Genomic DNA, 22,215 nt, shown 5'->3' with positions numbered 1-22,215 from the left:
CCACGTCTGGCTCCCTGCTCTGTGGGGAGTCTGCTTGGGATTCTCTCTCCTCCTTCTCCCTCTGTCCCTCCCCCTGCTAGCTCTCTCTCTCGCTTTCTCTTTCAAAATAAATAAATAAATCTTAAAAAATGAAGATAGCATAAAACCAGTACCTTCCTTTGCTAAACCAACCTCAGTTGCCATTAGACTCGTCTCTGAGACTTGCTTGTTGAGGCAGGTAACTATGTGGGTTAACTTCCCAGGGCTCAGCCAAAGCCCTAAGAACTAAATGGAATAAGATGCTTAAGGAGGCCAGCGCTCAAGTTAAGCCCCTGCTCCTGGGGAAGCTCTCCACTTGGGTAAGGTAGAACTACAGCTAAGGACGAGCAGAGAATGCCGCACAAGATAGAAGGCTTCTTGTTTTTACTTCTCTTTGGCTATGAAGGTATGTGCTGTGCAACCATTAGCATTTAGCAAATACTTAATAGTACAACTGAATTAGTAATTTTGCTGATTAATAGAAATGCAACCTGAATAATTAAAAGATCATTAACTAGCAAGCCATGTTACTTAGTCAAGGTGCATTGTTAATGGACAACAGTCATCTTTATGGGGATGTGGCTCCTCTTACTTTCCCCGCTGGCTTTCTGGTTCTCTGAGGAGCCTTCTAAAGTTCAAAGGATGGTTGAAATGGGACCGAAAGAAGGAAGGGTCTCAGAGATTGTAGAAAATAGCTATAAATTGCAACAATGAGAAAGTGTGGTGTATCCTTGAAAATTTTTAGGAGTCAAGGTTAGAGTGACTGTAGAATTTAATCTTCCAAACTAGGACACTATTGAGAGTGGAAGAGGAGGCTATTAATAATTCTGCTGGGACAACAGGTGTGAACCAGGACTGTCCTGGGCAAATCGGGACGTGAGGTCACCCTAGTTTAAATATGGATTAACATAACACGCCGACTACCGTTGGACTCTAATAGAAAGCATAATCCAAACGAGAGTCAGGAACCTCCAGAGACTCTATACACTCAATCATTTTTAAATGTTTCAATATGGCCCTGGCAGGAGTAATATGCTTAAATAAGGAGAAATTAAACGCGAATCTCTAAGATATCATCCAATTCAACTTTTAAATTCTCTCTCAATCTTTGAAATAATAGTCCTTCATGCCTCTCTCAACTCTCAAGGGTCTGTTAGCTCAGAATTCCTTTTTCGATTCCTTCTGAATATTAGAAATTGGTTGAAGGTCTTCTTCAAGGCGACTGTGTATGCACGCGTGTCACAGGAAATAAATGAGGGCAGGAAGGAGGAGGCCTCTCCACTCTGCAAATGACCGGGTGGGCAGACATGACGCAAGTCACACAAATGGAGTCAGAACTCCGGGTTTAGATCATGCTCCTCTCTGCCCTCTCATTAGACATTATTGGTGGAGTATGTGCTTTCATGATCCCCTAATCGCATGACTTTTGGTATTTTGTCACCTTTCTCAGTATTTGGGAAGGTCTGTATGAATATAACCCCAAGGTCATTTGGCAAATCCAAAAACATTTCTTAAGTAGGAATCATTGAGACCAGTTGTCTGGTTTTCTTCTGTTTTGCAAGTAAGAGTCAGTGACTTGTCTCAGGAACTCTCAATACTTGAAGGTCCTCTGGGTGTTTTGTTGTTTTTCCTTTACTCCTTGCTCTTTCCTCAACAAGAAAATCTAAACAGCCTTTCAAGGCTTAGATTTCAATACTTCTGGCTCTCTAATATCCATAGGCTTCACCCTCCGATTTCTCTTCTGTGTGATTGGCACTGAGAGCCAGCCAGCCAGCCAGCCAGCCACTCATTCTGTTGTCGGTTCGTTAAAGAACCCATCCCCGAGTGGCTGCTCTGGGCCAAATAGTGTCAGAATTTGACCCATGGGGAAGATCTTGGTTCCTTTCACAGTGCTGAGTCTAACAACTGCGTTCTGTGACCCCCAAATGGGAAAAAGCCCTATAAAAGTTTCCCAACCCCTTTTTAAATTAGACCTGCCCATTCGGGAGATATCTGTAATAAAAGACACACTGTCAGGAGGCTCAGAGCCCAACATTCTTTCCTGTTCTACTGCTTACCAATCTGTGTGCATGGCTGAGGAGCTCCCGAAATTTCCACGAGGAGTGGAAAATACCATCTGGCTGGGGGCGGGGTGGGGGGGCGCTGGAATGTGGCCCACGGGCTGGTGCAGGAACCATTTTATGGTCCGTGTGGCTTGGCGACCTATCAGGATGCTCAAGAGGCAGAGAGAAAACAGGAACTCAGGGGGTGGTTGCTTCCCTTCATCAGCTTCCCATCCAGAGAGAGAATCAAGGCCAATGCACAGGGGAAAATGTTTTCTATTGCCCGACTGGGAACCGGAAGACAAAGGTTCTTTGTGTAATTTGCTCTTCACCATTTCTGTTCTCCCACGGCAGCCGCTCCTTATTATAGTGAAATCAGATAAATAGATTGACTCCACTTATGTGTTGGATGAAGGTTCATTTGGGAACCGAGACGTGATCATCGTAAAGCACTGCTTTCATCTGCTAACGGAGGCAGGCTTCTATTCATCTTCCATTGTGTATCTTGGATTCAGTGCAAATGATGATTTTAAAAATCCACCTGATTCAAATAAAGAGGTCCATTACTTGGTCATGTTTGTATATATCTTACAGGTGTGTCTCCTTTGCAGGTGACAGCAGAGTTTTTTTTTAAGCAGCTTATTGAGATGTAATTTACATAACATTAAATTCCCCCATTTAAAGTGTGCGATTCAATGGTTTTTAGTATATTTATAGATTTGTGGAGCACACCATCCAATTTTAGAACATTTTCATCACCCCCCACCACCACCAAAAGAAACCGGTAGACATTAAGCCCGTTTCCCCATCTCCCCAGCCCCTGGCAACCACCGATCTACTTTCTGTCTCTGTAGATTTATCTATTCCGGACATTACATTTAAATGGAATCATACCACATATGGTCTTTTATCTTTCACTTAGCATATGTTTTTGAGATTCATCTGTGTTGAAGCATGTACAGATAGCAGATTTACCCAGAAATATGCCTGTAGCCACAAATAGTAACATTTTCACAGCAGGACGATTTCCTTCTTTCTTCTTCGAGAGGGACATTACTGGAGCCTGCTGCTTTCTTCCTGCGTCTTACCCTTGTTTCTCAGGGAGATGGGAAGCTAGTTACTGACAGCTTTTGTCATTCATAATTTTATGCTTTCCTCCTCAGCTTCGTCTGTTTCCACGGGAAGGAAAGCTCTGGATTTAGTGACACCCACCAAAAAGACCCAGAGTCTCTCCTCTGTGTGTCTAATGCCCACTTTTCCTCTTGGGCTTGCAAGGTACATTCTGAGAGATAGCAAGCCTTGAGTTTTCTTGCTGTGGGAACAAGGGTCTCCCCATGGAGTGGCCCTTTGGGCAAAAGGGCAGAATGAGCCCATGTGGCATAAATCTGAGATCAGTGAGTGGGAGCCATCTCAGATGCTCGAGTGGAAAACCACAGCATGGGCAGAAATCTCAGAAACAATCCAAAGAGGGAGAAAAATATGCAACCACACAAATCAAAATCTTTTCCTCTTTTTCCTTCCAAGGTTGACCTGTTTTCTGCTGCTCCTTCCGGCAATGTTATTTTCTGGTATTATAAGATGTTGTAGTCACACACGCTTTTGCTTTTGTTCACCAGCTTTTTGGTGATTAAATCATTTCCGGGACTATCCAGCCACGGTGCTGCTCCCTGGGTGACAGCTTTTCCTGTAAAATGTAAAATGTTGCTTGCTGTTGCTTCTCTCTCTGCTCGTTTCCATAAGGATCCGGTGCCTCAGATCCCCGGGGCTGCCTATAGACGAACGCTTTCTGGGGAGGGGAGCCTGGGAGGGAAAAAAACATCAGAAATCGGCCCAACATCTGACTGGACACAGGAAGTGGCTCTGAGAGCAGGCCTTCCTCTCAAGACGCTTGCTCTCCACGAGCACACAGTGGCAGAAACACACACACACACACACACCCTTTCCTTTTGGCCTTCTGCTTTGTTTCTGCAGAATGCAGAACCCCCGGGGCCCACTTGTGGCCCTGGGGAAAGGGGAAGGCCTTGAAGGCCACAGAAACGAGTAGGGTTCTCACTGGATCTCTGGGTTTGCTCAGTTGCAGCCGCAAGAACCCTCCTCAGTGACAGACTCAGGCTCTGGGCCAAACTGACTTGGTTATTAAGTCCATACTGTCAGTGGCCCGCACGCCTCCCCTTTGATCCACTCCCCCCCACCCCCGACAACAAGAGGGTCTTGGCACAATTGAGGTTTGCCCAGCTGACAGGGCCTGCCCGCATTTCAGCCATCTTGGAGGTGGGGTGGAGCCCAGTGCCTCCTGGATTAACCACCCCCGAATCTACTAGATTCGATGCCACTCGTTCCTCTACTCCACCGTTCCGGGGAGCAGCGGAGGGACGAAGGCTCCGGGTTCCCGTGCTCACCCAGTGCTAGGAGCACAGGGCACCAGCCAGCCCCCGGGCTGGGCTTTCCCCTGGGCTCCAGGAGCTGCCTGCCCGGAGCCACTCAGCCTCAACCCTCACATGGCCCACAGGCCTCTCAGAGGGAACATCTTCACTCCATCCCCCGCACTCCCTGTTCCTCCTGGAAACTTCCCCTCCCCCAGGAAATGGCAGCTCTCCCCTCCCAGTCCCTCAGGCCTTAAACCTCTCTTTCCCTCACACCCCCGTCCCTGGTCAGCAAGTCCTGTTGGCTGCCGTCCAAAGACAGTCAGAATCCAGCCATTTCTCATCCTCTCCATTGCCTCCACCTGGGCCAAGCCCTCTTGGCCCCCCACTTGACCCCTTCATCTCCTGAAACGCTCTTTCCTTCACCCGCTCCAGCCCCAGGGTCTCCTTGGTCTGTCTAGAGCACACCAAGCGCCCACCCAGAAGCCACCCACCTCGGGCCCTTTCTACTTGCTGTTCCCTCTGCCCAAAAGGCTTTGCTCGCGGGTCTCTCGCCTCTTTCAGGTCTTTGCTCCAACGCCACCTTCTCGCTGCCGGATATCTTATTCGTTCATTCATTAGCCCTGATCACCCGCAGCCTGCGCTACGCACACCCTATGACGGCTGGTCCTCCTCCTCCTTTGTTAGCTGCGGTATCCCCAACACCTAAAGCCGGGCCTGGAATATAGTAGATACTCAATGAATATTACTTAAAGAGTAAATGCTTTGGGACCAGTCATTGGCAGGTATCTTTTATATCAATTTCTGTAATTGTTCAGGTGCTTACATAAACCTGTGCATGCGAGAGGCGGGACATAAGCCAGAGCAAGTGGTGAGTTGTACATGGGGGGGGGGCAGAAGAAGTCCTCTGCACAGGGAAGGGGATAGGCAGGCAGAAAAGTTGGAAGAGGAGAGACTTTATTATTATTATTTTTTTAAGATTTTACTTATTGGGGCACCTGGGTGGCTCAGTGGGTTAAAGCCTCTGCCTTCGGCTCAGGTCATGACCCCAGGGTCCTGGGATTGAGCCCCGCATCGGGCTCTCTGCTCGGCAGGGAGCCTGCTTCCCCGTCTCTCTCTCTCGCCTGCCTCTCTCTGTCAAATAAATAAATAAGATCTTTAAAAAAAAAAAAAAGATTTTATTTACTTATTTGACAGAGAGAGGGAGAGATCACAAATGGGCAGAGAGGTAGAGAGAGAGGGGGAAGCAGGCTCCCTGCTGAGTGAGAGTCTGATGCAGGGCTCGATCCCAGGACCACGGGACCATGACCTGAGCCACAGGCAGAGGCTTAACCCACTAAGCCACCCAGGTGCCCTGGAAAATGAGAGACTTTAAACCCAAGAGACCAGACAGACGTGAATTGCAGCTAATAGAGCATGCAAAAGATACATTTGGAGAGGCAGGTAGGATCTAGATCATGGCGGCCTCTTGAAAGACACATTACTATCATACCCATTTTAAGGATGAGGAAATGGAGAGATGTGGCCATTCAACAGGTAAGTGAGAGAAGGAACATGGAGCCCTGCAATGAGGACCCAGCAAAGGTTTTGCAGCATGAGAGTGATACAATCAGGTGTGCATCCCATTCCACGGGCAGCATGACAGGTGGATGAGACAAGGTCTCTCCAGCAGGGAGAGTATGGGGGCAAGGAGAATGGGGGGCTGAACATGGGAAGTGATGGTGGCGGTATAGAGAGGGAAAAGGCCCCTACTTGACACTGGATGTGCGGGTTTAGGGGGAAAAGGTGACTAAGACGAGCCCCACGTCTCTAGATGGGGTGGTAAGTGGATGGGGAAGCCATTCAGTAGGATAAGAAATAAAGGAAAAGAAAATTTGAGGAAGGATGTAATGAGTTCTGTTTTTAAAAACCTTTCTATTGAAGTATAGCATACATACAGAAAAGTACAGGTAAGTGTTTATAGCTTAGTGAATTTTCACTACTGAACACATCCACGTAACCAGTACTCTGATCAAGTAACGGAACATGGCCAGCCCCCCCGAGAGAGCGTCCCCGGCCTTCCTCCCTGCCACTTCCTGCTCCAAATGTGACCAGGACCCTAGTGTCTAATGGCATAGATTACTTTTGCCTGTTTCTGTACATTTCAAATGGATTCATGTGGTGTGTCCACTTTAGCGTCTGGCTTTCCTCAGCATTGTTCGTGAGAGGCGGCCATATTGTGGCATGGAGTGCACGTCGTCCATTCTCTTTGCAGTTCAGTGTTCTGCGAGTCTGAATTTGCCACCTGTACCCATTCTACTCTCTCTTTTTTTTTTTTAGAGTGGGAGAGATAGAACGTGGGTGTGTGGAGGGGCAGAAGGAGAGAGAGGGAGAGAGAGAGGATCTTAAGCAGGCTTTACGCCCAGCACAGAGTCCAATGAGGGCTCGATTTCAGGACACTGAGATCACCATCTGAGCCGAAATCAAGAGTCTGACACTTAACCGACTGAGCCACCCAGGTGCCCCTACCCATTCTACTCTTGATGGGCATACGAGCCTTTCCAGTTTGGGGTTAATACAAATACTGCTGCTATGGGTGATCTAGCACGTGGAGAACATATGTATGCATTTCTGGTGGGTAGACACCGAAGAGTCTAGTTCCTGCTTCATGGGACACATGTATGTTCCACCTTAGCGTAAGCTGCCAAATAGTTTTTCAAAGAAGTTAGACTGACTTACATCCCCACCAGCAACACAAAGAGAGCTCAGGTTGCTCCATGACCGCGTCACTTGGTTGGGTCCAATTTTAGATGGTAAGAGACATCTATGGGGAGATACCTGGTAAACCATTCAAAGCAAGAGATGGAATCTTGGGCTTAGGAATATTTATGAGGTGGGTAGAAGAAGCAGAGCTCTCAAAGGAGACTGAGAGGATATTCAGAGTGATGGGAGAACCAGGTGAACAGTGGGATGGAAACTAAAGGAAGATGGGAGGGACTGAGAGCACATTGGAGCCTGAAGACATAAGGTCAGTGTTGGAAAGAGCCCATTGGATGCGAAAATAAGTCAGTAACTTCTTTTGCCAGCACAGGGCTTGGCCTCCAAGATGACACTCCCAACCTTTGTCTCGACCTGAGAGGATCAATTCTGCCCATAGCAGGTAGACCGGGGAATCTCTAGGAACAACGAATAACCCGTAAAAAAGGGCCCAGGGGGAGACAGCAGTTTGGTGACCACAGGTGAGAGGTAGCCCTGAAATGCTCTAAAAGATGTGCTCCCCTGGCCTCCCACTGCAGCCCATGAACAACCTGGGAGAGTCCTCACACCGTGCAATGTCCAGTGCTCTGTCTTCTCCTGGGTCCTCCAGCCCCTTGTGGGCAGAGAGGGAGGCTTCCATTTCAGAAGGCCCAGGCCCTGGTGTGGTGCCAGGCTCACACTGGACATGAAAAAGTGGTTTGCAGAACAGGTAAATATGTAGTATTTAAACGAAGGCAAAATTTGAAAAAGATAGCTCTTATGATGGTGACACAAAAGATGAGACCATTCCTTTATTCTCTTAAACAATCTGAAAGGTCTTTTTGTGGGCATCAGACTCAAGTTTTAGATAGGAAAGTGGTTTATTTCCTATTGCCTACTCTCAAGCTTTGTTCCAGATTTTTATAATAGGTATGTGTTGTTTTTATAATCAGAAGAGAAATGAAGGTATCTGTTTTGTTGAAAATGGGAAATGGAGCTCTGGGCCTTTAAACCAGCAAGCGCTGTCTAATGGAAGCTTTTGCTATGATGAAAATGTTCTATACCTGTCAGTGCATCAGCCATTAGCCACATGTGACCAGGAAGCCCTTGAAATGTGGCTGGTGTGACTGAGGAATTGAATGTTTAATTTAATTTAATTTAATTTTTTAAAACTTTTGCTCATTTTTAAAAAGATTATTTATTTATTTACTTAATTTCTGAGAAAAAGAGAGAGAGAGAGAGAGAGAGAGAGAGAGCTGGGGGAGGGGCAGAGGGAGAGGGAGAGGGAGAAGCAGGCTCCAAGCTGAGTGGGGAGCCTGACACAGGATGGATCCCAAGACCCTGGGATCATGACCTGAGCTGAAGGCAGACACTTAACTGACTGAGCCACCCAGGCATCCTGTATGTTTCATTTTATTAATTTTAAATAATTTAAGTACAAATAGTCTCATGGGACTAGTGGTTATACACTGGGCAGCAGAGCTTAAGCATTGTATGCTAATGTATTCTAACTCTTTTCCTACTAAATTGTGCATTCACCTCTGGAAAATAGTATGGAGTTTCCTCAAAAAGTTGAAAATAGTGCTACCCTATGACCTAGCAATTGTACTACTGGGTATTTACTCCAAAGATACAAATGTAGTGATCCAAAGGGGCACATGCACCCGAACGTTTATAGCAGCAATGTCCCCAGTAGCCAAACTATGGAAAGAGCCCAGATGTCCATCAACAGATGAATGGATAAAGAGGATGTGGAACATATACATATACACAATGGAATATTATGCAGTCATCAAAAAGAATGAGATCTTGCCTTTTGCAATGATGTGGATGGAACGAACTAGAGGGTACTATGTTAAGTGAAGTAAGTCCATCAGAGAAAGACAATTATATGATCTCACTGACATGTGGAATTTAAGAAACAAAAAAGGACCATAGGGGAAGAGAGGAAAAAATAAAACAAGACAAAACCAGAGAGAGAGACAAACCGTAAGAAACTCTTAATCCTAGGAAACAACCTGAGGGTTGCTGGAGGGGAGAGGGGTGGGGGGGATGGGGTAACTGGGTGATGGACATTAAGGAGGGCACATGACGTGATGAGCAACGAGTGTTCTATAAGACTGATGAATCACAGACCTGTACCTCTGAAATAAATAATACATCATATGTTAATTAATGGAATTTAAATAAAAAATGTTTTAAAATAAATTGTGCATTCGTTCTCTTTACTCATACTTCTATGAAGATCGTTTAGATGTTAGTTTTATGTTAAATTTTGCAAACTTATTTTTCTCACGTTAATTATGCAGTATTTGTACTTTGTGGCTTGGTATTTCCCGTACATTATAAATAAACCTTAAAAAGATTTTCTGAACAATGTGGTAAGCCTAAATAACCTAGCTGTGTCACAGGGTTGTGGGGAGAGGGCCAGGAATCAGCACACTTGGCAGACACTAAGGATGACAATGATGATGGAGACTTAATAAGTAAAGGGAAAAGCTGGCACTGTCAATGTCGAATTTAACAGTGTAAATGTAAATTGTAGGCATTGTTTAGGTAGTAGGCTCTCAAATATGTTTGAAAAAATTCACATAGAAAAAAAGACTGGGAAGATTTATACACAAATGTTAACAGTGTTGCCTTTGGTGATAAATACAGGTGCATTTTTTCCTCTTTGTTACATTAATGTATTTTCCAAAATTCTGTAAAAAACAAAAACAATATGAGCATCTGGCTGGCTCAGTAAGTAGAGCATGTGACTCTTGATCTTGGGGTCGTGAGTTGGAGCCATATTTTGGGGGGAGAGTTCACTTTAAAATAATAACAATTATTATTCTTGTCTGTTTAATTTCACTGTCCCTAGTTTTTCAGCATCTGTGGATGTTCTTCCTGGCAGATATTTATATTTACTTACTTCAACTTCTTCCAGAAGGGGCTTTGTTAACTTTTATGTGACTATTTTCATTTTATTTTACATGGAATGAATAAATTTGTTGAATTTGTTTCTTTTTTTAATTTTTTTCCTCTCTTGTCTTTTTGTTTAGCCACACTGGGATTATCATCTACTGAGGTATGTTACAGTAAGAAGGCTGTTTTTTTCTTTTTTAAATTCATTTATTTGACAGACAGAGATCACAAGTAGGCAGAGAGGCAGGCAGAGAGAGAGAAGGAAGCAGGCTCCCTGCTGAGCAGAGAGCCTGATGCGGGGCTCGATCCCAGGACCCTGAGATCATGACCTGAGCCGAAGGCAGAAGCTTTAACCCACTGAGCCACCCAGGTGCCCCAAGAAGGCTGTTTTTGAAGATTTTTCTAGCTCAAAATAATGTGTAGGATTATCACTTTATTTAAAAAGGTATTTTTTTAAGATACTTTATTCTGGTGGTGGTAATAGGACATTTTTCTCTGGGCAAGTTCAAGACTCATGTTTTAATGAAAGAATGTAAGTAAACCAGGTCTTAATACAGGTGGTGTAATCTTGAATCCACTACCTCTTTTTTTTTTTAAGATTTTATTTACTTACTTGACAGAGAGTGAGAGTATAAGTAGGCAGAAAGACAGGCAGAGGGAGGAGAAGCAGGCTCCCTGCTGAGCAGGGAGCCCAACTTGGGGGTTGATCCCAGGACCCTGGGATCAGGACCTGGGCCAAAGGCAGGCACTCAACTGACTGAGCTACCCAGACACTCATGAGCAAGGTTTTTTAACACAAATTTTTCCAGTGGCTCTGGCCAGAGTTGAATTTGACTATGACTGACACTCCTGCTCCTCTGGCTTCCCGCAGGATGAGGTTGAGGAGCCCTGGTACCAGAAAGTGTGCAAATGCAATTGCCAAGGAGGTGCCAATGTCCTGTGGTCTGCTGGTACAGCCTCCTTAGACTGCATACCAGGTGAGTGTCCCTTCTCCTTAGGGCACCAGATCCTTGGGGTGTCCTTAAGAACACCATTTCTTCTCTTCCCTTCAACCTGGCTGAATTAGCCACCCCCCTCCCCAATGCACAGTTGGCCTCTGAGCTTCAAATCACAGAACGGCCACTGTTCCAACATACCACACTGATGTCGTTGTTTAGAAACAGCTTCTTGCGTCTTTCCTTGGCCTACGTGAGAAGGCGAGTTGGGATCTATTTTCAATGAAATAGACTCATGGAATTTAGGAAAATAAATCAGTGGTAGGAGGTGGGGCATTTTGAGAAGAACACAGGCTTCTGAGCCAGAAACACCTGGCTGCCTCAGTTCTTAACTCTGGGACTCCCACTTTGGTCTTTTCTGTCAAAGGGAGGTGACAGTACTATGCTGAGGGTTTATTGCTCACCAAACAACCATGTGCTTCCCCAGGTTCCAGTCCCCTTGTAGTCATGTAGCACCCTGTGAGCAGTTCCAGCCAAAGTGAGCAGTGTCTCTTCTAAACTGAGCATCTAAGGGCTGGTACTCAACTCTGGCTCACCCTTCCCTGCTTGAGAAAGTGCATTCTCCTTCAGGGTGGGTCCCAGGAGATTAAATGGAGCAGAAAACCCCCTTCCAACCTATAATGGACAAGTCACCTGGGTGAAAAATAAACGTTTGTTGTCTTAAAGCCTGTGCAATTTTCAAGACAATTTGTTCTGCAGCATAACGTAGCCCTTCCTGGCCACTATGAAGGCCAGCAAACTTTGTCTGTAAAGGACTAGATGCTAAATATCTACGACTTTACAGGTCGAAGGGGCTCACCTCTTCAATTCTGCCCCCCATAAGGCAAAAGCAGCCATAGACGGGACGCAGGGCCACAGTGCATGACTGGGTGCCAATAAAACTTTATTTACAAAAACAGGTGGGGAGCCACATTTGACTCAAGGGCCACTGTTCACTGACACCCCACCCCCCACCCCCTCACCCCCGCCCCCACCCCCGCTCTAAGCTGCCGTGATGAGGGATAAATGGGAGGCGGCACGAAAAGCATCTTGTGTCATCCCCAGCAAACTGCAGCTTAATAAAGGTCCGGTCCTTTTCTTCCCGCCCTCTGAGAGCTCACACTCGGACTTTCGGAGGCCAGGGGGCCCGGCAAATCCTCGCTGCGCTCCGTCCTTTCCGTGGCTCACAGCCTCTTTTGCTTGCAACTGTCTTTGTCACCCCTCCCCAGGGTTATGATGGTGCCGTGCCAAGTCATTCACTTTACATAATCGCCTAATAATAGCTCCGCTAGAGACAGTATGTGTGTCCATGTGTGAGCTTCTCTTCATTATTTCATTAAATTTGCATTAAAATAGCAAATTGTGGGGGAGGCAGGGGAATCTACAATGGCTTTTACTGCCTCCGTCTTCCTATTTACTAAAGGGGTAGGAGTGGTTTGCGAGCTAAGTCTACAGGCAAGGGCGGGCTCCGGGCGGTGGGCAAAGCAAAGCAGGAAGCGCGGCTGAGTCTGGGGGGCTTCGGCGGGAGGTCCCACCCACTGCGCTCCCCGCAAGCCCTCCAGACGGCTGAGATCCGCCCAGTCAACACGGAAGCACCCTCCTTAACCATCCCACCCGTTCTCATTATGCGCCTATTACGTGCCATAATGAAAACGAGGGCATTAGCTCCACCCGAAAGTTTCCCACGCGGTGGGAACAAATGCTCTCTTCACCAGAGCCCTGAAGGCCGACTGGAATTCCACTTGCCAGTTCTTTCTACAAACAACTTGAAAAAAAGAAATTATTTATGCAGATTGGCTTCATAGGCCAATCAACCGTGAGGCTGAAGAAGGCTGTGTGTTTCAGGAATGTCAAGTCGACACCCACCCCCCCATCTCTCAAGCTTCCCCACACACCTGCCATGAACTCGAAATTCTGAAATCGGAAAGTGCTCTCCTCTCCCCACCAGTTTTTGGGTTGTTTTTGCTTTTGTTTCATTTTTTAATAGCACAGATATTTCCAGGAAGGAGAATAAAAAATGCAACGTAAGTGTGAAAGAATTGATACGTTGGTGTTAATGGGTTTTTCCAATGAAAGAGACGATTCAGGGCAGCGGGACTAGCCACAATATTCCAGAAGTCACTTGCCCCATATCAGTGCCTCAGGTCCTCAGTGGAATGTTAAGAACGTTGCTTGGTTTCTCTGGCCCCTGAGATTCAGTGCTTCCACCAGAGCCCGCCTTAGGTGGGAAGAAGAGCCTAGAAAGTACAGAAGGACAGGAGGGAGGGTCACTCAGAGCTGCTGGGAGGTGCTCCCAGGCATACACTGGCTGTTACTGTCCAGTGTCCCCACCCAGGGAGAAGGTGACTGGCTGGGTGCCTTATGGCCTCCTTATTCTTTGGCTTAACGCTATAAAAATTATGAAAATTACTAAAATTACTAGAGGATCTGTCTTCCACAGTCACGCTAAGATCACCTTGGCACTCCAAAGGGGAAACAGGGTAAGGAAAGTATCAAAATATAAGAAATCCGATGATACGTTACTGCTTTCCTTTTATTCAAGATTTTATATTCCTATATTATTGTTGAGTTTCTCCTTTATCCTATAAACATTATTATTCGATATTGTGCTACACGGCCATATAGGTTCAAGTGTCATACACATGCATATTAATATTCATCCCTCTCTTGTCAAGAACGTCCCTCAGCTCTCCCTGTGTTTCTCAAGGTTAGTCTTCTTTAGAAGCCTGTGTGGCCTTCACACCTTCCAACTGAGAAATCAGCTACTGAATGAGAAAGGCCAGTGTGTTAAGTAGAGCCTGGATTAGCAGCACGTTATGAAGATGTCTTTATCCATGGAGTGACCAAAGCATCGCTCACTCAGAAGAGCCCCTTGTGCCACGGAAGACATAGGTTTTTCCTTAAAATGAATGTAGAAACATACCTTTCCTACTGAAGATGAGTGTAAAAACAGGCATCGCAGCCGCACTAACTTCCCTTGGGCAGAAAACGTGGGAAGGCCATATTCTGTGTAAGCCTGATGACAATCCCCTTAATTCCTCCAGCGACATTATTCGTGTTGCCGAATCCTAGTTGATACTCGGGTGACAGTTCCTTCTTGCTCAGGGCGGTGGGTGTTCTCGGGGCTGGGCAACCTCTATTTCCTCCCTGAGCTCTTCCGCTTCCTGTTTCTGCTGTCCTCTCTGCTTATTCCTAGCGGCCACCCAAGATGGGGGATGATCTTGGTTGACCCCTTCATCCACCATCCCGTCAATAACTATCGAGTGCCTAGCACGTGCAGGCATTCGGCTCAGCTCAGAGGATAGAATGGTGAGCCAGACAGACCAGGGAGCTGACAATGAAATCATCAGAAGGACAGCGAGTGAGTGACAGGGACAGGGTCTGGGAAGGCAGCAGCTGGAGTCCCTTACCCAGCTCAGGGTGGGAAGGGGAAGTGGGCAGAGAAGAGTTGTCCAGGTGAAGGGGGAGGAGAGGGGACCAGAGTGTCCCAGGACCACGGGAGGAGGAGGGGGGGGAAGGAGGAGTCAGGAAACATAACTTAACCTGACTGCCGTTTACAGCAAAGCACGCAGAGCATGAGAAATGTCACATTTCCTATTTTTCCCAAGTTGAAATAACTCCTGTTTGAGGCCTCCTTTGTCATGGCCTGTAAGGAGTCTCAAGACAGGATTGTTAAAGGTCCTCGGTCTCTCCTTGGGCGACAGGAAACCCCCATGGGCGTGCGAGGGCGGCCTGGGCGCAGGGCTCAGGCTCGGGCTAGCTGGCGGGCTCTCGGGCTGGCGCACAACCTCACTTGAAGGAGGCCGCCTTGCTGGCGGCTCTTCTCCCTCTGAACCAAGCTCAGCTCAGTCCCGGGGACCTTTCCAGGTTTCCTGAGGGGCAGGGGGGTCTCCCTGACCCTCTCCGTGGTCCAGCCCCCTCAGAGGAAGCATGTCCTGTTGAGACCTAGACCATTCAAATCCATCCAGCGGAGAGCTGCTTCTGCTGTCTACAGCCTCTTAACTACTAGATGGGCTACTTGAAAAGAAATGGCAAAAGAGTCGTGAGGGGAAAACAGAGAAAGAGCAAAATGTCAAGAATAAATTTCCTTCCCCTCTGCTCCTGCCCTCCAAGCTGGCAGCCTCGGAGAGAGAAAGGGGAGGTTCAGGATGGAGGGGCCTTAGAGACCCCCACAGTTAGTATTTACGTGACAACCTTCGGCCCAGCTGAAACCCAGCTTTCTGGCGCTGGGACCTTGTCCCTCGTTCTGGGGGTACGGGCTTGTCTTCCAGGTCAGAGGGGAATTGAGGAGGTGGAGGAGGCCCCAAGGCCACAGGCACTAGGCCCCTGAATCTGCCAACCAACAAAGGCCTTCCCCGACAGGCCAAGGTTTCCAAAGTGCGCTTTGAAAGTCTGCTTGTTAAAAACAAAGGCTGCTGCACGGGTGGGGGTTGGGGGGAGAATACTGGAAACTGCCTCCTTAGCAAGCCCTCCTGAGGATTTGACCACACAAGGCACCATCGAGGGGCCCATCGAGCACTCCCGTTCTCGCCCCCAGGAATTCCCATTCTCTATTAAAAGACTCCTGAAGCCTTGGGTACTAGATAAACTACAATGGGGCCCCCTCACCTCCAGCCCCATTGAGCTGCAGCTGCTGGCGGGGGTGGGCCCCTTCCCTTTGGGGCACTGGGCAAAAAGGCAGTGAAACCTCCCTGGTCAGAGGCCTGAAGCTGTCTTTCTGTCTTTAGTCTCTGAGGACAGGCCATGACCACAGTGTGGGCATTCTGGTCTCAGGATAGATGGCAATTAAGCTTTTGCATGCTTCATTCTGTGTTAGTGACTTTGGAAATATCCTCCAGAAAGACCTCAGCACTCATCTTACTGTTGGGATGGGAGGATGTCCCAGTAAATATGTTTAGCTCTTCCATCTGAACTCAAATTTACACTGGAAAAAAAAAAAACAAACCCACTTGCTGTTTATCGTTACAATCAGGAAAAGGGAAGAAAGTACAAGTTTATCATTTGCTTTCTATAGAGATTTAGCTAGAACCTGTGTTTGATTATAAGAGAATCCCCTAAGGAGTGGCTTATTAAATTACTTTTGTTTTGACTCATGTAGTAAGGACATCAGGGCTGAGGTCTCTGCAGTTCTTTCAGCCTTACCCTCATTGTGCAAGATGGCTACCACTGTGCCAGCCATCAGATTTTCCTTCTAGGCAACAGGAAGAAAAGAAGGGGCGAGCCAAAACTGATCAGAAATCCCCAGTAGGCATAGTCTCATATCTCAGTGGTCAGAAATCGTATCATGTGGTCACTTCTAACCGCAAAAAAGAGACTGGGAAAGATTTTTTTTTTTTTTAAGCTGGTTACATTGCTGCCCAACAAAATTAGGGCTCTTTTGCCAAAAAGAAGGGGAGAATGGATGTTGGGCAAAAGTCTTTGACCAGGTAAGCCAACACTAAAATGCGAGAAGAAATATATGACAAGCAGCAAACAGTTAACATCCAAGAATGGCTATTCTTGTTTGGAAAAAACGGCTCCTTTCAACTGCACCTCATTCAATAGTCACTCAGGCACATTCCCCGCCCCCCTTTTTTCCATTAGACTAGTGAGAAAACCGCAATTTACGAGTGATAAATCACTCTCAATATATAATTGCCTTTCTTGCCTCTCACCATTGTTTTGTTCCTATCTGTAGGATCCCATGCTGCTGGAGGACAATTAGGGACCCTGAGGTCATCATGCAGGACAGCTAAAACTGTTTTCATGAGGAAAATAGAGTATGGCATTTAAGTATGGTATTTCTCTGTGAACCTCTTGGTTTTTTAAATGTCTAGCTTTGTGGAGGAGGTGAAGTATTTCTCAGCCCCCCCACCTCAGGTTGCCATAGAGCCCCTTTCGTCTGCTTTTATGAATGTTGTGAGTCTCTAGGGCAATCTTTTTACTTCCTCTTAACTCTCTTCTAAGAGCAGTAAGTAGGCTGCAGCGCCGTGAACTGCGCTGCCAAGCAAAACATTCTCCACCTCTCAAAGTGCAAGTGAGATGGTTTGATTTGTCATTTTCAGTCACGTCGTGTTGGTTGAGTGTTGCGATGTGCTATGGGTGTTGTAATGTGTGTTGCCTTTTCTTTTCCAGAGTGCCCATATCATAAGCCCCTGGGGTTCGAGTCAGGAGAGGTCACACCAGACCAGATCACCTGCTCCAACCTGGAGCAGTATGTGGGCTGGTATTCCTCGTGGACGGCTAACAAGGCCCGGCTCAACAGTCAAGGCTTTGGGTAAGCAGGGCAGATGGCTCAGGCGATTGGTTTTCACGTGATTGGGAAACTGTACGTCTCTGTAATAAACAAATGGCAGGATGCATTTATTTATGTACTCAACAAATATTCATTGAGTGCCTCCCATGTGCTGAGGACTGTGGTCAAGGTGGATGAGGCCCCAGACTTCAAAAAGCACACAGTTTAGAGGGCCGGAGGGACTCTAAGCACATAATCACACGACTGATCATCTAGTGAGTGTGATAAATGCTTGTGGAGGAGACAAAGAAGAAAGACTTCATTCATTTGAAGTACCAGGGAAGCCTTTCTAAGGAAAAGATATTTAACCTGAGACTTGCAGTTGGCTGGGGGAGGGGGTCAGCGGGGGAGGGGGTGCAGTGGGGGTGGGGGGACAGAATACAGCAGGTGCAAAGGCCCTTAGCTAGGACTATCCCTGAAGGGCACGCATGGGGATGGTAAAGGTCAGCAAAGTTAGGGCACAAGTGAGATAAGGCGAGAGAGATAGGCAGAAGTCAGATCGTGGAGTCACATGTTAAGGATTGCGGTCCTCATTTTAGGCATGAGAGTTCCTTGACTGTGCTTTAGTTAGAATATAAGATTGTGCTGCTACAACAAAGAGCCCCAAAGTATGGGGACTTATATAATATAGATGTTTATTTCTTGGTCACCTGGAAGTTTTATTAGGCAGTGTAGGGTTGACATGATGGCTAATGGTATCTGGGTTCCAGACTCTTTCTACCCTGTCTGTCATTTTTCACATGAAGCTTCCATCTTGGGGCCCAGAATGGCTGCCCTCGCCTCCACTATCACAGCTGCATTCTAGTCAGTGGGGAGAAAAGAAGAGCAGAGCACACACACTTTTCCTTTAAGGACAGAAGCATAATCATATTGGCTACTTTGCCCACATCCCAGTAATCAGAATTTGGTCACATTGTCCCATCCAGCTGCACAGGAGACTGGGAAATACGAACTCTGCTGGGTGACCATTTGCCCAGATAAAACTTGGTGGTGGTGATGATGGTGGTGGTTTTCTGCGGTATTCTATGACTTAAGGAAAATGGGAAGAGGATATAGGGAGACAATTAGCAGACTCTACCAGAGAAAGATTTCAGGTTGGGGAGTATCACAATTTGACTTGTGTTTTAAGAAAAATCTGGCGCCCGAGGGGGGAAAACTGTTTGGTGGGGGGGCAACCCAGGAGACTAAGGAGCGAAAGTAGCAATCATCCAGACAAGAACTGAGGATGATGTGGGCTAGAGCAGTGCCAGTGAAGTAGAGGAAAGTAAATAAAGAATTTGAGAAACATTTGAGATGGACTCGATAGATGGACTGGATGTTCAAGGTGACAGAGAGGAAGGGGCCAAGGCTCTCTCTCAGATCGCTGGCATGAACACCCAGGAGGATGGAGGTAGCCTTCCAAGAGATAGATACTGGAAGGAGAAGCTGCGGTGGAGACAATTAGGAGTTCACTCTTGGACAGGTTTCATTTGGGACAGGGGAAGGCATCCAGAAGTTATCTAGACAGCAACTGACTCTCAGATTTTAGAGTTGGGAAAAGGTCTGGGATGGGAATTAAAAATTCAAGAGCCACCCAAGGAGCAAGTCTGGAGTTAGAAGAAAAAGCAGCCAAGGACTGAGTTCCAAGAAGCTAACTAATATGCAAAAAATAAATAAAAACCTCAAAGGGGAAATTACAGGTTTCCACAACTCGGGAGGGATATAGCCAGAAGACAAATCAGTTCCTTCAATGGTTCTTTGCTTTACAATCGTTGAAAGCTCTTCCAGAGGGGCTCGGCGCAGTGTTTTGCACATGGGAGACACTCTCTGAAAGCCATGAATGACAGCACCTGAAGGCGATGCAGATAGGTATAAAGGGAGTGAAACTAGGGTAAGACTCATGGAGAGTCATTGGGAGAGACTAATGAGAAGGGAAGGGGGCTGGCGGGTGTAATAACCATGCATTTTCGTGTTTTGAAGTAAGACCTGTTCAACCACACCCCAAAGGGGATTTCAGTTACACTCAGAGGCACTGCTTGGACCAATCAGTTGAATCTGGCCGTTGGTCTTTGCGCAGTGGTGATGCAGGGAGAAAGAGAATGATGCAAGTATGACAGAGGCTGGGCACTTCTCGGAGACAGGCTCTTGGTGCTTAACAATGCTCAGCCTGCCCGAGCATTGCAGAGGTTCTTCGGGCGCTGACAGCCCCTCAAAGGGCAGTGCCTCTCAGCTCTTTGGAGGTGCTCATGGGGAAAGGCTCCTGGTGATTTGCTGTGTCCCTGGCAGGTGCGCCTGGCTCTCCAAGTACCAGGACAGCAGCCAGTGGCTGCAGATAGATCTGAAGGAGGTCAAGGTGATTTCAGGGATCCTCACCCAGGGGCGCTGTGATATCGATGAGTGGATGACCAAGTACAGCGTGCAGTACAGGACGGATGAGAGCCTGAACTGGATTTACTATAAGGACCAGACAGGAAACAACCGGGTAAGTCGGACTTACCCCGAGCGACCTTCAGCTCACACTCTCCGGGACTTCCCGCTTCCGCCCTTGCAGACCACTGACTCCATGGCAAGGGACGTCATCCGTGCTTCTGCCCCACAGTATGGTCTACTCTCTGGCGACAAGGCAGGTGTCTTTTCTTGCTGTATCTTAGGTGCCCAGCAGTTTGTGAATGGCACCACTCTCGTGTATGGAAGAAATCTTTGTCTGAATTCTCCTATCAGCTTACGGTTGCTTGAATAATCAAAACTGGCCATTTGGACTATTCCAAACTCACTGGGCCATTGAACACTTTGCTGCATGGGTCTGACTTGACCTATTATTGATGTGGGCGGGCCTTTGTCCATTTATGTAGATATGGCCTCTCCTTACTACTGAGACTGACTGCTAGGAAGATTGGGACAATCCAGCAAGTTAGCCACTGAACTGTGTAAATGATTAAAATGACGCCAGCAGTGCAAACACAGAGTTGCCTTTGATCAACTATATCCTATTAACCTCTAAGGGTCAAGCCCCAAGTCATGTTCACCATAGACTGAACACAGTAGGCTCATAATTAAGTGTGTGTGTGTGTGTGTGTGTGTGTGTGTGTATATATATATGATCATTATTTTACATATATATTTGCAATGAATTAAAAACTCACTAGCTGTTTGGAAATGTTAACTGTCCTTTTGCCTGAGAATAAGGGCTTCTGAGGCTAACTTGGACACTTAATCAGATGAAGCACACACGTGTGGCTGGAAATCAGAAGGCTTTTGTACTCTCTGGTGACAAACTGTACAGCAAGACATTCATGGGTTGAGATTTCCAGGAGTTTTACTGAATACAATAGGAAAAACCATCTTGATACTTACACATTTCATTTTTGCTCTTGTTGGTTGGCTTTTCAAAAAGAAACGAGAAATCTTTTTCAAGTCCTGTCTGCATTTCTGAAGGCCTTGACGGTTCTTTGCAAAGAGGCATTCCGCTCGGGCCCTTGTGCAGTCTGAAGGACCGTGTTCCACTCTCCCTCTGCAGCTGTCCCCTGACTTGAATAGGCTCAAGGGCGAAAAGCTGAGAGAAGGGGATGTGGAATGTTGCTATTGGGAAGAGACAAGATCATGGCATCTGAGGCTCTTCCGGTTTTGCAGATGGATGAGGTCAATGTAGCAGCCAGATTTTTTTTAGGAGATAGTTCCAGAAAGAAATGAAATGCTCCAGTGTCATGAGGCACAGTGCTACAATTCTAGAAAAGACTGCAAAGAATGGTTTCTTTGGAAATGCAGCCCAACAGCCGTGTCACCTTTTTAATGTTACAGCCTCGTCTCCAAGCTATGTTGCATCCCCCCAAAACACAAAGCAAACCCTTTGGGTACTTACTGCCTTTCCCCTGCCAGAATCTTGTTTTTATGTCTTTTCTTCTAAAAGCAGCTTTCCGAGTCTATTTGCCACTTGTATCAACGTAGAGATACACACTTAAGCTTCGGCTCACGACTTCAAGGCCAGAGCACTGGAGCTTTACTTGAGCCCCACTTTGGACACCTTTGGAATGTAGGAACATTCCTCTTGTGAGATGTGGTCTTTTTCAAAAGCTATCAAAATGCAGAGCATGAAAGCACAACATTGGTGATAAGGGTCAAGAGGCATTTTCTATCGACGCCATCTAGAACATTCCGCGATGACGGAAATGTTAGTATCTGCTAGAGCACACAGGTGCTGACCAATGTGCAAGTTTCAGATTTGGAGGAGGGCGGGGCCTGTGCAGTTCTCTGAGCCTTAAGCACCATTTCTCAAACTCAAGAGTTGGGGCCAGCTTCGGGTAAGAATCGTTTTTCCTTTACCATCCTCTGATGGGGCAGCGATAAGATTTCTTCTCTCTTTAGGTCTTCTATGGAAACTCAGACCGAACCTCCACAGTCCAGAACCTCCTGCGGCCCCCCATCATTTCCCGCTTCATCCGGCTGATCCCGCTGGGCTGGCACGTCCGCATTGCCATCCGGATGGAGCTGCTGGAGTGCGCCAGCAAGTGCGCCTGAGGCCTCCCTCCTGCCGTGGGGGGCGGAGGGCTCAGAGCAGCCTGTGGGGGAACCCCGACTCGAAGGGGGTCACAAAAGCAGCTGTATTTTACAAGCTCTTTTCAATGCAGAGCTGGGCAGAAAGAATTTCTTTAAAAGATATATACATATAGTTTCCAATTTCAATGAAAGAGAAAAAAGAAAAATGAGCTTATGTCCCACTCAGGGCCAAAGAAAATAAGAACAAAGAAAATGTCCCTAAAACCAGTTTTCATACAAATGCCTAAGTAGCAGGGGTAATTTGCTGCTCTTGGTTTTTGTTTTTGTTTTGTTTTTGGTCTGACAGTGTGAAAGGTGTGGTCCCAGGGAACACAAAGGAGCCCAGAGAATTTAAAAACTCTTTTGCTTTACCACCCTGAAAACAGGAACATAGTTGCATAAAACTTTGA

The 22,215-nt window shown here is 46.8% G+C and overlaps 1 protein-coding gene across 1 annotated transcript; it reads left to right on the top strand.

The window, feature by feature from the left end:
• Positions 1-372: 372 nt before the first annotated feature.
• RS1 (retinoschisin 1) lies at positions 373-21,787 on the top strand (the record flags this gene model as incomplete). Its single annotated transcript, XM_080794723.1, has 6 exons — positions 373-424; positions 10,183-10,208; positions 10,917-11,022; positions 17,134-17,275; positions 19,559-19,754; positions 21,635-21,787. The coding sequence occupies 6 exons, from the start codon at positions 373-375 to the stop codon at positions 21,785-21,787; spliced, it is 675 nt and encodes a 224-aa protein (XP_080650849.1).
• Positions 21,788-22,215: the final 428 nt, after the last annotated feature.

The sequence above is a fragment of the Martes martes genome (assembly GCF_963455335.1).
Source record: "Martes martes genome assembly, chromosome: X".
In the NCBI taxonomy this organism is placed as follows: Eukaryota; Metazoa; Chordata; class Mammalia; order Carnivora; family Mustelidae; genus Martes; species Martes martes.
The sequence above is the reverse complement of the archived record's forward strand: the minus strand, read 5'-3'. Positions and strand labels throughout refer to the sequence as shown.